The 15,598-nt window shown below is 36.7% G+C and overlaps 1 protein-coding gene across 1 annotated transcript in view; it reads left to right on the top strand.

The window, feature by feature from the left end:
* Positions 1 to 14,386, top strand: part of LOC127838332 (high affinity copper uptake protein 1-like) — a 28,600-nt gene extending 14,214 nt beyond the window's left edge. Inside the window, exon 6 of the mRNA XM_052366032.1 lies at positions 9,547 to 14,386. Within this exon, the coding sequence (XP_052221992.1) occupies positions 9,547 to 9,748 (202 nt within the window). The 3' untranslated portion in view covers positions 9,749 to 14,386. The remainder of the gene's footprint in view (positions 1 to 9,546) is intronic.
* Positions 14,387 to 15,598: the final 1,212 nt, after the last annotated feature.

Raw genomic sequence — 15,598 nt, forward strand, 5'->3', positions numbered from 1 at the left:
TGCGGTTTAAACATTCAGCATGGTGTCTGCTCTCTAATTCAAGTAGTTTTTATCCGAGCTTCACCGCACATGGTCAGAAGTTGTATCTGGATGTGATTCAAACATTGAGCATGGTGTCTGCTGTTTTATGTGTAGACAACATGCAATATATTCTGTGTCAATGCGGCATGTGGGGGTATTCGTCATGTCTGTGACAAAGCTGTAGTTTATTTTGCTCTACACCACTTCATATATTATGTTAGTATCATTAGAGTTATATTACCAAATCTATTCAATAGCATATGTTACCAATCATCTACCTCTTTTTGTAATCAATTTATCTTTGACATTACAGTTTCCATCATGCATGTAGACTAAATGTGCGCAGCATTTGTTGAATTCTAGAACATTGCCTGTGAAGTATTAACAGAACACTTATCACTTAAGCTGATTAGGTGACAGGTGACAGCTTGTCACAGATAGCTTGTTAGTTTGGTCATTATCACTCATGTCCTGCATACTGTAAATTTGAAACAAGTACATTTGGCCAGTCTGTAAACATATTCGTTCTATACTTTCTTTTTGTGGGAGCGGTGGTCTAATGGTAGGACGCTGGCGTAGGGATCGAGAGGTCCCGGGTTCAAATCCCGCCCTGACCACTGGAATTTCCTTGAGCAAGAAATTTATCCCACATCTGCTCCTCTCTACCCAGGTGTATAAATGGGTACCTGTGAAGGATAAAAGTCAATGTTTCGTGGCTGCAAACTGTGCTGAATGTAAACGGACGACTGATATCCCAGTGATCGGGGGGCAAATGTCAAAGTCGATTGAATATGTATATAGTAATCAGACTATAAACACATGCATTTGCATTTTCTTTAAGATCTTTAAAAGGCATGTCTCATTAATTTCACTGGAAACAGTAATATAAGCTAAGCATAAGGTTTGCTACTTGTGCAAAGTGGTCAATATCTTCAAAATAGTGAAAAAATTTCAAATGCCTAGTCTTAGGTCCAGTTGATGCATAATATTATTTTTTATCTTGCAAACTGTTCATTCTGTACTGTATATCCGAATGGTTGTTGTTGTGTTGACTAATGGTACTAAAAGTACATTGTCTTTGTATGCACAATATCACTTATATGTAACTTATATGTGCCAGAAATAAAATTAAGTTCTCTAAAATTGCTTAAAAAAGAAACAAAATCAGATATGTGGACAGCTTAACAACATATGCATGCCTTAAACTACTGTTGATGAAATGTTAACTGGAATTTGTTTGCTTTTGATGCATGCAGGTCTCGTAGGAGGTAAACTTTAGAGTTTACTAATGATTTGCTAACATAGCTGTTAATGTATATTACCAATATTTGACTGGAGATGCTTATAATAGAAATGTTTGAATCCCGATGTTCTTTGCTTATAAATGTTCATTAAATTCTGTACCTAGATTTATGCTTTATTTCTTCACTAAAATGTTTTCTCTGTGGTTTTCTCTGGTCTACTGCCAATTGGATGCATTAGCAGACATTTTCCTTAAGTAAATGATTTCTAACTCAAAAGACTACATAAAATACTCCTTAAAAAATTGTATGTAATAATACCAGGATATCATTTCTCCTACTTCAGTGAAGCACTTCACCTGAGCACACATGGTCAGACTCTGTGATCACTGAGCACACATGGTCAGACTCTGTGATCACTCTCCACACATGGTCAGACTCTGTGATCACTCTCCACACATGGTCAGACTCTGTGATCACTCTCCACACATGGTCAGACTCTGTGATCACTCTCCACACATGGTCAGACTCTGTGATCACTCTCCACACATGGTCAGACTCTGTGATCACTCTCCACACATGGTCAGACTCTGTTATCACTCTCCACACATGGTCAGACTCTGTTATCACTCTCCACACATGGTCAGACTCTGTGATCACTCTCCACACATGGTCAGACTCTGTGATCACTCTCCACACATGGTCAGACTCTGTGATCACTCTCCACACATGGTCAGACTCTGTGATCACTCTCCACACATGGTCAGACTCTGTGATCACTCTCCACACATGGTCAGACTCTGTGATCACTCCCCACACATGGTCAGACTCTGTTATCACTCTCCACACATGGTCAGACTCTGTGATCACTCTCCACACATGGTCAGACTCTGTGATCACTCTCCACACATGGTCAGACTCTGTGATCACTCTCCACACATGGCCAGACTCTGTGATCACTCTCCACACATGGTCAGACTCTGTTATCACTCTCCACACATGGTCAGACTCTGTGATCACTCTCCACACATGATCAGACTCTGTGATCACTCTCCACACATGGTCAGACTCTGTGATCACTCTCCACACATGGTCAGACTCTGTTATCACTCTCCACACATGCCCACCTGAGCACATATGGTCAGACTCTGGGATCGCTCTCAGTATACCCACCTGAGCACACATGGTCAGACTCTGTGATCACTCTCAGTATGCACACACATGGTCAGACTCTGTGATCACTCTCAGTATGCCCACCTGAGCACACATGTTCAGACTCTGTGATCACTCTCAGTATGCCCACCTGAGCACACATGGTCAGACGCTGTGATCACTCTCAGTGGTCAGACTCTGTGATCACTCTCAGTGGTCAGACTCAATGATCACTCTCAGTGGTCAGACTCTGTGATCACTCTCAGTGGTCAGACTCTGTGATCACTCTCAGTGGTCAGACTCTGTGATCACTCTCAGTATGCCCACCTGAGCACTCTCCACATATGGTCAGACTCTGTGATCACTCTCAGTATGCCATCTATAATGACTCGTGGGTTGTCAACCTTTACACCATTTACACTCCAAACATATCTTTTTTGTCCAGTCTTTATGGACTTTGGTCAGAACATTTGTACTGATGATGTCTTGCAAACTGGTTGTATCCGCAATAGTGGACTAATGTTCTATGTGCAGTTTTTATGCCCCCGGTAGGGTGGCATATAGCAGTTGAACTGTCCGTCAGTCAGTATGTCAGTATGTGTGTATGTCAGTCCGTCCATCCGTCCGTCCAAAAAAAACTTTTAAAGTTGGCCATAACATTTGCATTATTGAAGATAGAAACTTGATATTTGGCATGCGTGTGCACCTTATCAAGCCTAATATTTTGAGTGGTGAAAGGTGAAGGTCAAGGTCATCCTTCAAGGTCAAATGTCAAATATATGGTGTCTGTCCGTCCGAAAACATTAACATTGGCCATAACTTTTTCAATATTGAAGAAAGCAACTTGATATTTGGCATGCATGTGTATCTCATGGAGCTGCACATTTTGAGTGGTGGAAGTTTAAGGTCAAGGTCATCCTTCAAGGTCAAAGGTAAACAAATTATATATAAATTTTAAAGCGGCATTCTCGTGAAGCTGCGCATTTTGAGTGGTGGAAGTTCAAGGTCAAGGTCATCCTTCAAGGTCGAAGGTAAAAAAAAATTCAAAGCGGCGTTCTCATGAAGCTGCACATTTTGAGTGGTGGAAGTTCAAGGTCAAGGTCATCCTTCAAGGTCAAAGGTAGAAAAAATAATATAAAAATCTTCAAAGCCGCGCAAAAGGGGGCATTGTGTTTCTGACAAACACATCTCTTGTTAATGTATGTTCTGTGTACAGTAATGAACTAATGTTTTCTTTGCAGTAGTGAATTCATGTTTTCTGTGCAATAGTGAACTAATGTTTTATGTGCAGTAGGGAACTAATGGTTTGTGTGCAATAGTGAACTAATGGTTTGTGTACAGTAGTGAACTAATGTGTTCTGTGCAGTAGTTAAATAATGTTTTCTGTGAATTAGTGAACTTATGTGTTCTGTTCAGTAGTGATCTAATGTTTTCTTTGCAGTAGTGAACTAATGTTTTGTGTGCAAAAGTGATCTAATGTTGTCTGTGCAATAGTGATCTAATGTTTTCTGTGCTGTAGTGATCTAATATTTTATGTGCAGTAGTGAGCTTATGTTTTCTTTGCAGTAGTGAATTAATGTTTTCTGTGTAGTAGTACATTAATTTTTTGTATGCAGAAGTGATCTAATGTTGTCTGTGCAATAGTGATCTAATGTTTTCTGTGCCGTAGTGATCTAATGTTGTCTGTGCAATATTGATCTAATGTTTTCTGTGCTGTAGTGATCTTAAGTTTTCTGTGCTGTAGTGATCTAATGTTTTCTGTGCTGAAGTGATCTAATGTGTTCTGTGCAGAAGTGATCTAATGTTTTCTGTGCAGTATTGACCTTATGTTTTCTGTGCGGCAGTGATCTAATGAGTTCTGTGCAGTAGTGATCTAATGTTTTCTATGCAGTTGTGAACTAATCTTCTTTATGCTGTATGAATTTTCTATGTGTAGTAGGCTAATGTTCTGTGTGCTGTCATGATGCTATGTTCTTTTGTTATTGTGTAAATTTCTGATTTAAGTTGTGAATTTATGTTCTAAATGCTGTAGTGAACAATGACGAAATGTTCTCTGTGTTTTGATGAAATTATGTGCAGTATGCCGTAATAAACTAATGTTCTCTGTTGGGTAGTTATCTTATGGTTCATGATTTCAGTTTCAAGTTCCCTTATGCTTGCATTAGTTCATGAAGTAGTATTTCAAATTGTTTCAGTGACCCAATTTTATTTTAAGTTTTATACCTTCTTCCAAATTAACATATAAATTGAATGGGTGTTATGGTTTAACAGTTTTGTTTTATCCTTGTTTTCTCACTGAGGATAAAATGTATTTTATGTATTAAAACAGAAAAACAACCTGTTTGGAATGTTGATATCATCAGTATGACATTAAACTTCTTAGGCCAAAAACAAAGTTGTTTGTTTCCACTGTCATCTGTAAAAAAAATTAGAAGGTATTTTACAAAACTTGTTTTTGATATTTTTCACTTAAATAAGTATATTAAATTACAGAAATGTTCCTTATATTTTTGCAACATATGTAACTTTATAAATTTATGCCCCCTTTCGAAGAAAAGGGGGTATATTGCTGTCGGTCGGTCGGTCCGTCCACCAGGTGGTTTCCGGATGATAACTCAAGAACGCTTGGGTCTAGGATAATGAAACTTCATAGGAACATTGATTATGACTTGCAGATGACCCCTATTGATTTTGAAGTCACGAGGTCAAAGGTCAAGGTCACGGTTATTGGAAATAGGAAAATGGTTTCCGGATAATTACTCAAGAACGCTAACGTCTGGGATCATGAAATTTAATAGGGACATTGGTCATGACCCGCAGATGACCCCTATTGATTTTCAGGTCACTAGGTCAAAGGTCAAGTTCACAGTGACCTGAAGCAGTAAAATGGTTGACTGGAAGTAGGAAAATGATTTTTGGATGATAACTCAAGAACGCTTACGCCTTGGATCATGAAACTTCATAGGGACATTGGTCATGACTGGCAGATGACCCCTATTGATTTTGAGGTCACTAGGTCAAAGGTCAAGGTCACAGGTCAAGGTCACAGTGACTGGAAATAGGAAAATGTTTACCGGATGATAACTCTAGAACGCTTATGCCTGGGATCATGAAACTTAATAGGGACATTGGTCATGACCAGCAGATGACCCCTATTGATTTTCAGGTCACTAGGTCAAAGGTCAAGGTCATAGTGACCTGAAGCAGTAAAATGGTTAGCTGGAAATAGAAAATGGTTTCCGGATGATAACCCAAGAACACTTTCACCTGGGATCATGAAACTTCATAGGGACATTGGTCATGTCTGGCAGATGACCTCTATTGATTTTGAGGTCACTAGGTCAAAGGTGAAGGTCACTGTGACTGGAAATAGGAAAATGGTTTCCGGATGATAACTCAAGAACGCTTAAGCCTGGGATCATGAAACTTCATAGGGACACTGGTCATGACCAGCAGATGACCCCTATCGATTTTCAGGTCAGTAGGTCAAAGGTCACAGTGACCTAAGTGTAAAATGGTTTCCGGATGATAACTCAAGAACGCTTAGGCCTGGGATCATGAAACTTCATAGGGACATTGGTCATGACCGGCAGGTGACCCCTATTGATTTTCAGGTCACTAGGTCAAGGTCACGATGACTCAACACAGTAAAATGGTTTCTGTACACCACCGCCACCGCCGCCACCACCACCACTACCACCACCACTACCACCACCACCACCACCACTGTTTTTACAGTGACAAAAAACGTATTCACACAATGGCTGCCCCTACAACTGACAGCCCATAAAGGGGTCATGCATGTTTTACAAACAGCCCTTGTTAAAATTTAATTTGTGAATATAATTTGATGTAGCAAAAATGATTGAAAACTCAACCTGGAATACCAATTAAAATGTTTATGGTTGGCAACAATATTTAGTGGAAACAAACCACTTTTGATTAAAGCCTTTCGAAGATTCATTGTGATTTTAATATTTGAAAATAGATATTAAGAGTATCAAAATCCGGTTTGTATAAATAAGATACCTCATTTATACATGCAGCTGCATATAAATTAGCCAATAGTTCAGGATGTTCATATTTGTTGTTTTTGTTTGTTTCAAATTCTTCAATTTTTTCTGTGTTTCTGAAGATGAAACCAAATTGATCTTGCAGTAAGGACCATATTGAGAAAACAAAACCTGTAATTCAGTTTAAGAATTTCAATGTTAATGCATGCAATTACAATAAGTACAGTCAACATTATCACATTTGTAGCTTACTTACTTTAATTACAGTAACAGTATGAATGCTTGGTCAACAAATCCATTTGGTACAGTACCACATGATTGGGTATTGGAGTATTGACATTCACATATAGAATGAATTCTTGTCAGCTTGTACTTCACAAGGCCTTTGGTGATAACTTTCACTTGATATATGTTAGATTTGGTCTGTGCAAATCTATTAAAATTGTTTTTAGTATAAAGCAAATTATTGTTTTTGCTCAATTGCATCAAAAGCCTTATGCTTATTGAAATGCACTTGAGTTTGAAAAGTTTGTACTCACTGTTCGACAATACTTTTGTAATTATTGACTACTAACAAATATATAATAACCCCATTGAAATCGTATGATATAGTTTTTAAATCTTGCACATTATATTACGGTGTAAATCTGTTAAGCGCAGAAGCAGATGATTTAAATACATGCAAATGCAGGTTTATGGTGAACACAAATTTACATTCACTATCACCCTGTTTTCAGATAATAATGTGTACATGTTGCATTTAGTATTAAGTTAAATTTACTTGTCCGCTGGCTGTTATACTTATACCCCCATTACTGGTAATGGGGGCTATATAGGAGTCACTTTGTCGGTCTGTCTGTCCCGAAAATTTCATCCGATATTCACCAAATTTGGTTAGAAGTTGTATCTAGATGATGTCTAGGTCGAGTTTTAATATGGGTCATGCCGTGTCAAAAACGGGGTCACTTAATAATGCGTTTTAAACAGAATGTTTGTCGGGACCATGACTATGTAATTTATCGTTAGATTTAAAAATGACTTGGTACATTTCTTCACCATAATGGGACGGTGTGTCACGGGAAAGAAGTACATCAATATCTCAAAGGACAAGGTCACACTTTGAGTTCAAAGGTAAAATGCTTGTCCGAGCCATAACTTTGCAGTTTATTGCGAGATTTTAAAATCATTTTGCATATTTGTTCACCATCATTGGACGGTGTATCGGGCAAAAGAATTACGTTGATATCTCAAAGGTCAAGGTCACACTTTGAGTTCATAGGTCAAAAATGGCCATAAATAAGCTTGTCCGGGCCATAACTATGATGTTCATTGTGAGATTTTAAAATCATTTGGTACATTTGTTCCCCATCATTGGACGGTGTGTCGTGCGAAAGAAGTACATCAATATCTCAAAGGTCAAGGTCTCACTTTGAGTTCAAAGGTAAAAAATGGCCATAAATGAGCTTGCCATAACTATGTAGTTCATTGTGAGATTTTAAAAGGTCAAAAATGGTCATCAATGAGCTTGTCCGGGCCATTACTATATCCTTCATTGTGAGGTTTTTAAATCATTTGGCACATTTGTTCACCATCATTGGACAGTGTGTCGCACGAAAGAATTACGTCAATATCTCCAAGGTCAAGGTCACACTTTTAGTTTAAAGGTAAAAAATGGCCATAAATGAGCTTGTCTGGGCCATCACTATGTCGTTCATTGTGAGATTTAAAATCATTTTGCACATTTGTTCACCATCATTGGGTGGTGTGTCGCGCGAAAGAATTACGTCGATATCTCCAAGGTCAAAGTCACACTTTGAGTTCATAGGTCAAAAATGGCCATACAAAATATTGTCCGGGCCATAACTAGGTTATTCATTGTGAGATTTAAAAATCATTCGTTCACCATCATTGGACGGTGTGTCACACGAAAGAATTATGTCGAAGTCACACTTTGAGTTCAAAGGTCAAAAATGGCCGTACAAAATATTGTCCGGGCCATAACTAAGTTATTCATTGTGAGATTTTAAAATGACTCATGCGGAAGAATTCAAGAGTTCGAAGGTCAAAATGGCCATAAATGATAATGGCATAATAATTGTTAAAAATTGCCATAAATAAGCTTCTCTTGTTTTGTAAAGACAGCATGCAAAATAGTCTGTGTTAATGCAGCATGTGGGGGTATACGTCACGTCTGTGACATAGCTCTAGTTTAATCTGAAAAGTGCCCAATGCTTACACATGGTGTTACCTGGTTTTGGCATGTTCAGTGGGAAAACCTATAATACGCTGTACATTTAACACATCCCAAAAATGGTGTACATTTTATGAAATTCTGTAAAATCAATATTGGCCAGAATAATTATATTTTAAAATGACGTTGTGATTATTGTGGGACTATCATATACATATATAAATGACATGATGCCAACTCAACATGGCAATATATTAGCACTGAACTTATAAAGTGGTCCATTTATAAGGGTTTGATGCTTGGACCCCATCTTCTGCATTATGTTAGAGTTACAGTACATGTTAAAATGTAAGTAAATGTATGATAACTTTGGGCTTGGTCAAAGATACCTTGCACTTAATATCTGCATGACGATATAACCAACTTGTGACAATGACCATATCTGTCATGTAACGCTATTTTCTGTGAAATCATCATTATTTGTCAGGCATTTGTTTGCGTCTATGCCGTCAATGGACAGAGTGACCAATTTAAGATCCTTACAAATAACTATGTCCAATGTTCTATCAAAATTAAGATAAGCATGAGACATTAAAATCAAATGTAATCCATGCATACATACTGAGTCTGTTTCGTAGTCAAGATCAATCCAGTTTTGACACATTTGAGGGGTGCACATAACAGTGTAGTTAACTGACATGTGGCGTTGCTGTAAAACGCGCATGCAGTTAAGTTGTATCGAATGCATTGACTTTGTTTAGGAAGAATAGTAATGAGTAGGGCTAATTGTTAACAACTTTATTACCCATAGTGTGTATTGTGTTTAACAAGGGTATTGACTTAATTGTTTCAAACACTCATTAAGGGTTATTCAGTCCCGCTAATTCGTTTATCATATCAATGAACTTGTCAATGGTGTGTGTTTCAGCATCCACATGATGAGTGGCAGCCACTTCCTCCAGACACTGCTGCACATGATCCAGGTGTTCATCAGCTACTGCCTCATGCTCATCTTCATGACCTACAATGTCTGGTTGTGCCTCTCTGTCATACTCGGTGCTGGCGTAGGCTACTTCCTGTTTGGCTGGCGCAAAGCCATTGTCGTCGATATCAACGAACACTGCCACTAGTGACTTGTAGCCTTCACTTGCCACTCCTGCAGTTTTTGAGTATTTTTTTTATGTATGAAAATGGTTCTGAACAAAGTGATATTAATATTTTACTGTTGATTTTAATAAAGAAAGTACATAATGAATGTATTTAACGTATTCAATAGTCAGAATTCAAGCATTCATTGTATATTATGCGATTTCATATTTTTATAATGATTTACATTTATTTCTTAGAAGCTGTACTTTATAATTTGCTAAATCTGCAGTTAATTAAAGAATTAATAATTATTTCAATGCCCCCAGTATCTACAGGTAATAGGAGGCATTTAGCAATTGGTCTGTCCCTTCGTTTGTTCGTTGCTCGTTCTTCTGTCAGTCAGAAGTGAACCAAAAGTGGTGTACTTGCATGGATGATGTCTGTGAACACTATCAACACACACATCACCTGTTCTCATCTTTACCTTGACAATGCCTTATTTATGACTGCCTCATGCGCAGGTTCAATATTTTTGCGTTATCCAAAAAGAATCTTGTCTTCTAACATAAATAATGCTTTCTACAAAGCTTGGATACTTGCATGGATGTTATTTATGAACTCGCTTACCACCCACACACACATCACCTAACCTAGACCTCGACATTAACCTATATTTGGACTGATTCAAATAGGCCAATGGTCAATTATGACGAGGCTTCCACCCAGGGCATATGCATTCATTGCACCCAGCATCTTGCTTATATGTTGGGTCCCACTGTGGTATTTTGTGATTACCTATTATCAGCATGTAAGCACTCCTACACTACAAAACATGCACCATTCAAACCAACATGAATTGTTTGTTATGATATGAAGTTGTGCAGGGGCAATGTCTATTATCCTACGTTAAAAATTGTGAAAGTTTTGAACCTCTGTCAACTTTGAATTTCATAACAATATTATTACCATTTGCTATGTCAACTTTGGATTTCATAACAATATTATTACCCTTTGCTATGTATTATGAAATGAGGCATTGACAACTTTAGTCACTTCTGTAGCAAGGTTTATGTAATAATTGATGTAATTTAACCATTCATATAACTGTATACACATTAAAACTTGTTTATTATTTAGTTTACCCTCCAGTGCACAGTGTATGTAGAGCTACCCTCCAGTGCACAGTGTATGTAGAGCTACCCTCCAGTGCACAGTGTATGTAGAGCTACCCTCCAGTGCACAGTGTATGTAGAGCTACCCTCCAGTGCACAGTGTATGTAGAGCTACCCTCCAGTGCACAGTGTATGTAGAGCTACCCTCCAGTGCACAGTGTATGTAGAGCTACCCTCCAGTGCACAGTGTATGTAGAGCTACCCTCCAGTGCGCAGCGTATGTAGAGCTACCCTCCAGTGCACAGTGTATGTAGAGCTACCCTCCAGTGCACAGTGTATGTAGAGCAACATGTTGATAGCATACTGGTATTTATTTTAAGATTATTGAGTTTGGCAAAAATGTTCATTAGGGTTTTGTGTATGATAAATATCCACATTCCAATGCACACACATGTGTGTTGATTATATCAAACATTAATTTTGATGTTGATTTTAAATGTTTTTAAATTAAAGTTTCAATTATGTAAAAAACAGTGAGATGACTGTGTAGTGTTAAAATGTTATATATTTTATTTAACAGTACGTTCTGACTGTTCCAGACATATTAAAATATTTCTCTAATGCTATGGAGCAACCTTTAACGTGATCTGGGGCGTAAACATGTCAATCAGTTCATGGTACCATGTATTAACATAATACCATGTGAAATGTTTCATGTCTGTGTAAGCTGACACTCTAGTTGTCAAATCATGGACAGCATAGTATGAGCCTAGCTCTGGAAGGACCAAGCTTAAAGCGGGTATATACGATTTTGTCAAATATTTATGAATTTATATAAAATGTGTAAAAAACTTATTATATATATATTACAATATAAATTAAAATAAAAGTTAAGAAGAACATGTGTCGAAAAATGCGAAATAAGCCAGATATTTAATTCTGAAATTGAAAACGGCTGTACAGCCGAATTCGCCAGCATGTATACCATACATGTGAATCTAAACTTAGTGTAACGGTTTATTTGAATTCCTGCAACGATATCTATTCATACGACACACGAACACTAACTCCGATCCTAATACAAAGACGAATGCTTCGGTTATTGTAGGAAAATATTTACGTCACAATCGGCTCGGGGCGCTAATTTGTCTTTGCTGCATTTTATGAAATTTGGCTTTAATGTATAATTTTTCTTGCCCATTTTATGTTATTGTAACATATTTTATCAATATATTACAATTAAAAACATATAAAAAATCGTTTTTACCCGCTTTAATGCATGTGTGTCTGGCGTGTCCAAGATTAGCATGGACTGAATTTTCTGGACTTCCTTAAACAAAAATTCCATTAAAGCATAATCTAGTTAATTAGATAACATATACATATATGAACTGTATGCTTTTTATAATGATGTTGTATATTATTTTGGTTATATGTTAATTTTAACGCCAAATAGTATGTAACACTTTGACATTGTTGCAATTGACGTCATGTGATTGTGACGTCATTTCCTTTATTTAATAACAAAATGTTTACTCCTGATGAAGGTCTAAATTGACCGAAACGTTGAGTGAATAGATTTAAAAAAAAAAAACAAAGTAGTTGTTTCTCTGTTTTATATAATTATAAAAGCATAGTGTCATCCCTGATCAGCCTATGCCTGGGATGACACTTAATGAACCTGCAGTAAGCCCCGATTTCCCAGAGTGAGGCTTATACAGATTTTATGTGCTTAAAATGCTTGTGAACAAGGTTGTCATATCTTGTTTGTTGTAGATCTATCAATTATGTTGTACACACAGGTAATGTTACCATGTATATCCTGTTTTAAACTTTACTTGTATAGACATGTGTATTTTTTATTAGAAAACATGATATCACTCTTTCATATATTACCTTGAAGAGAACTTGATAGGCGATTGTTGTTGTTTTTATATAAATATGAATTCATAAATTAAAGAAAAAAATGGAAATGAATATTTATATAGGTTTGTTTATATATTATTGTATCGTTTTATAAGGAGGCAAGAAAAGTTTATATTAAAAGTCTACAATGCTGAAGTTAACATAATTCTTATGTAATAAATTAATATTAAATTATGCTCTGTATAATTGCTAATATTATAGATTATATTTTGTTAAAATCTTTCATACTTGCAAAAATTTGATATGTAAGTGGAACACATTTTTGTCTGCGGATCATGTTTAATAAAGCTGACAGGGTACTCAGCTTATTGTTTTGATATTGTTTAAACCCCTACCCAGTTCTTGGGTTTGGTGAGGTAATGGGAAGTGTTGGTGGGCTCATAGTATCAGTATCATAGTGTTGGTAGTCCCAGATCAGCATAATATAACACAGAACTGTTGTGCATACTGTAGCTTGTAAGACTTGATCACATCATTCTTCTGTGCTTGTTAAATCATGGATGATTTTCATCATATATGCTTGTCTATTTTACACTTCACAATGCAGGAAACATGTTCAAGTGATGTCAGTTGTTTGTGACAAGTGATGTCAGTTGTTTGTGACATGTCAAGTAAGACAGAGGCTACAGATTTAGAAGATGTTCTGTATTTTTCATCATCAGATTCAAACATCCCAAAATCTGTTAACCCTTTGCATGCTGGGAAATTTGTCATCTGCTAAAATGTCATCTGCTGTATTTCTAAAATTAGCATTTTCTTTGATTTTTTTCAAAGAACACTTTCAGACTAGCAAACAGTTTGGATCCTGATGAGACGCCACGTTTTGTGGCGTCTCATCTGGATCTAAACTGTTTGCAAAGGCCTCCAAAATTCGGTTCCAGCACTGAAAGAGTTAAGTTCATTTGGGTCTGCAGTCAGTGACCGAAAATCGTTGGTCTTTTTGTTGGTTGAATGGTACACAGTTCTGTATATTCCAGCTGCAACATTTAAGAAAGATAAAAAATCTTGTACAAATTTTGAAGTTGTACTTAAATTTTGTTTCATGTTATTTTTGTAAATTGTGTCTTGTTCTGAGAAAAATGGGCATAATGCATGTGCGTAAAGTGTCGTCCGACAGGCTAATAAGGGCCGACACTTTCCGTTTAAACTAGATTTTCAGTAAAAAGGAACTTCCTTTAAACGAAAAATACCATTAAAGCAGAAAGTGTCGTCCCAGATTAGCCTGTGCGGACTGCACAGGCTAATCTGGGACGACACTTTACGCACATGCATTTTGCCCAATTTTCACAGAACAAGACACAATTTATCAACTGCCCAACTAGATGATTGATGTCAAGTCCTACATATATGTTGTACTGGGATTTACATGCAATTATTAAATAAGCCTTTGGTTAATAAGAAATAGTAAACCACTGAACATACATGATTTATTTTTGTATTTGGTAACAGCATTGAAACACATTTTGACTGGGAAAAAACATGCATGCCTCATTGTATATACATGTAAATGTATCTGGTCAGTTATATATTGTAAAAAAAATTGATCCTTTGTGAAATCTTTATTGTTGACGATTTTATGTATTTAATGAATATTGAATGTTTAAAAGATATACGTCTGATTATAAAAAAAAGATTTTTGTATATCATGTTGGTAGGTTTTGTAAGGGTCAATGTTTGGAGGTATGACATACAACTTGGAATCAACTGTAAAGTCTTCAGTATCAGTTGGAAATCTTCAGATTCTTCGAAACAATTTGATACCAAGATTGAATACATTTTAAAAACTAAAACCATCAAAAACACTTAATATTAGGATAACTGCTCATGACGTCATTGTTATCATGTAAAACGTCATAAAATATACACATTCTTGCTTAAATTGCAGAGTCAAGATATTTAATTTTATTGTTTCTTTATATATAGGGGTGTAGAGGTATGATAAACAGAAAAACAGGTTATTGTCCAATTTGTTTTGTAATATATCATACTCGTCACGTATAAAAAAATGGCCCTGCAAGCCTCGTGATATATGACAAAACAATAGGGGTACCTGTTATCCATTATATATACTATCATTTCATGAATAAATTATATTTGCACAAAAAAAATCTGTTTTTTCTTGATCTTTCCAATACCAACACCTCCTCTATGCAAAGATTGCAGAAACCTTTAACAAAATGTGCAAGTTCAATGTAAATTTGTCCATGTTTTTTATTAGCTCACCTGATTGCTCAGGTGAGCTTTTGTGACCGGTCTTTGTCCGTCGTCTGTCCGTCCGTCCACATTTGTTCGTAAACACTCTAGAAGCCACATTTATTGTCCGATCTTCATGAAACATGGTAAGAAGCTTCGTCCCAATGAAATCTCGGTGGAGTTCGAAACTGGGTCGTGCCGGGTCAAAAACTAGGTCACTAGGTCAAAAAAAGGAAAAAAAATGTAAACACTGTAGAAGTCACATTTCATGCCCAATCTTCATGTAACTTTGTTAAAATGTTTGTCTTAATGATATGTTGGTCGAGTTCAAAAGTGGTTCTGGTCCGTTGAAAAACATAACCGCCAGTGGGTGGGGCAGATTTCCTTATTTGGCTATAGAGAAACCTTGTAAACACTCTAGAAGTCACAATGTTTGCCCAATCATCATGAAAGTTGGTCAAAACATTGGTTTTATTGATTTCTCGGACGAGTGCGAAAATGGTCCAGATCGGTGAAAAAACATGGCCGCCAGTGGGCGGGGCATTTTTCTCTATATGTATATAGTGAAAACATGTGAACACTCTAGAAGTCACATTTTTGGCCCAATTTTCATGAAATTTGGTCAGAACATTTGTTTCCTTGATATGAGAGTTGAGTTAG

Source organism: Dreissena polymorpha, chromosome 7, assembly GCF_020536995.1.
Source record: "Dreissena polymorpha isolate Duluth1 chromosome 7, UMN_Dpol_1.0, whole genome shotgun sequence".
NCBI lineage: Eukaryota > Metazoa > Mollusca > Bivalvia > Myida > Dreissenidae > Dreissena > Dreissena polymorpha.